Source organism: Corapipo altera, unplaced genomic scaffold (assembly GCF_003945725.1).
Source record: "Corapipo altera isolate COAL_440 unplaced genomic scaffold, ASM394572v1 58442, whole genome shotgun sequence".
NCBI lineage: Eukaryota > Metazoa > Chordata > Aves > Passeriformes > Pipridae > Corapipo > Corapipo altera.
The window spans coordinates 1-1,623 of NW_020890593.1; the positions used below are offsets into that span (position 1 = coordinate 1).

At 67.9% G+C, this 1,623-nt stretch overlaps 1 protein-coding gene across 1 annotated transcript; it reads left to right on the forward strand.

The window, feature by feature from the left end:
* Nucleotides 1-55: 55 nt before the first annotated feature.
* LOC113942439 (echinoderm microtubule-associated protein-like 3) lies at nucleotides 56-1,602 on the forward strand. The gene is made up of 5 exons (XM_027633569.1): nucleotides 56-224; nucleotides 308-395; nucleotides 695-793; nucleotides 872-1,002; nucleotides 1,389-1,602. Exons 2-5 carry the CDS (start codon nucleotides 362-364, stop codon nucleotides 1,533-1,535), a joined length of 411 nt encoding a protein of 136 aa, XP_027489370.1. The 5' UTR covers nucleotides 56-224; nucleotides 308-361; the 3' UTR covers nucleotides 1,536-1,602.
* Nucleotides 1,603-1,623: the final 21 nt, after the last annotated feature.

The window sequence follows — 1,623 nt, forward strand, 5'->3', positions numbered from 1 at the left end:
CCCCCCCCACCACTTCCACAGTTCCCCCGGTTGTGGGAGGGGTCCCCGTGTGTTCTTCCACTCTGGGGTCCCCCCCGCGTGCCCCCCGTGCCCCCCCAACCCCCTGTGACCCCCCCGCCCCCCCAGACGGGACCTTCCTGGCCATCGGCTCCCACGACAACTTCATCTACATCTACTCCGTGTCCGAGGGGGGCCGCAAGTACACTCGCTTCGGGCGCTGCACGGTGAGACCTGGGGGAGCTTTGGGGGTCCCCGCGGCCCCCCCCGAGCCCCTCAACACCCCCCTGCCCTCCCTGTGCCCCCCCAGGGTCACTCCAGCTTCATCACCCACCTGGACTGGTCCAAGGACGGGCGGTTCATCATGTCCAACTCGGGGGACTACGAGATCCTCTACTGTGAGCTGGGGGGGCTGGGGGGCACCGGGGGGGGCTGGGGGACCCCCCTGACCCTGCTGGGACCCCCTGGGCTGGGGGGCACCCTCTGACCCTGCTGGGACCCTCCTGACCCTGCTGGGACCCCCTGGGCTGGGGGGCACCCTCTGATCCTGCTGGGACCCCCCTGATCCTGCTGGGGACCCCCTGCCCCTCAGCCCCCATGGATTTTGGGGGTCTCACTGCTCCCCCCCCATGGATTTTGGGGGGGTCTCACGCCCTCCCATGGATTTGGGGGGGTCTCATTGCCCCCCACCCCTCAGGGGACGTCGCCGGGGGCTGTAAATTGCTCCGGAACCGCTTCGAGAGCCGGGACCGGGAGTGGGCGTCCTACACGTGTGTGCTGGGATTCCACGTCTTCGGTGGGTCCGGGGGGGCCCGGGGGGGGGTGGGAGGGGTGTGGGGGGATCCCCCTGACCCCCCTTAATCCCCCCATCCAGGGGTGTGGCCCGACGGCTCCGACGGCACCGACATCAACTCCCTGTGCCGCTCCCACGGCGAGAGGGTCGTGGCTGTGGCCGACGATTTCTGCAAAGTTCACCTGTTCCAGTACCCCTGTGCCCGCCCCAAGGTGGGTCTGGGGGCCCAGACCCCTGGGGGTGCTCTGGGGGGGCAGATCTGTCCTGTTCCAGTGCCCCTGTGCCCGCCCCAAGGTGGGGGGGGGTCAAGGGGAGTCCCAGACCCAGTTTGGGGGTCAGGGGGTTCAGGTGTCTGCCAAGGGTGTGTGCACACGTGTGTGAGGACGTGTGAGCGTGTGAGAACACGTGTGTGTGTGTGAGAACACGTAGGAACGTGTGTGTGAGCACACGTGTGTGTGTGAACACATATGAACCTGTACGAACACGTATGTATGAACCCCCCCTGTCCTTGCAGGCTCCCAGTCATGTGTACGGGGGCCACGTGTGTGTGCTGTATGACCGTGTATGAACACGTATGAACACGTATGACTCCCCGCAGGCTCCCAGTCACGTGTACGGGGGCCACGGCAGCCACGTGACCAACGTGCGGTTCACCCACGACGACGGGCACCTCGTGTCCCTGGGGGGCAAAGACACCAGCGTGTTCCAGTGGCGGGTGCTGGGGGGCGACCCCGACCCGCGCTGAGCCCCCCCCGCCGCCCCCTCCTCCTCCTCGTGCCCTTCCTCGCTGCTTCCTCTTCCCCTTCCCCTGCCCGGGACCAAAGGGGGGGGGG

Bases quoted from the DNA above. Each gene is read 5' to 3' on its own strand.
- LOC113942439 (XM_027633569.1), top strand. From the start codon at position 362: ATGTCCAACTCGGGGGACTACGAGATCCTCTACT. The intron at 794-871 runs GTGGGTCCGGGG...CCCCCCATCCAG, and splicing joins GCTGGGATTCCACGTCTTCG to GGGTGTGGCCCGACGGCTCC. The intron at 1,003-1,388 runs GTGGGTCTGGGG...GACTCCCCGCAG, and splicing joins ACCCCTGTGCCCGCCCCAAG to GCTCCCAGTCACGTGTACGG.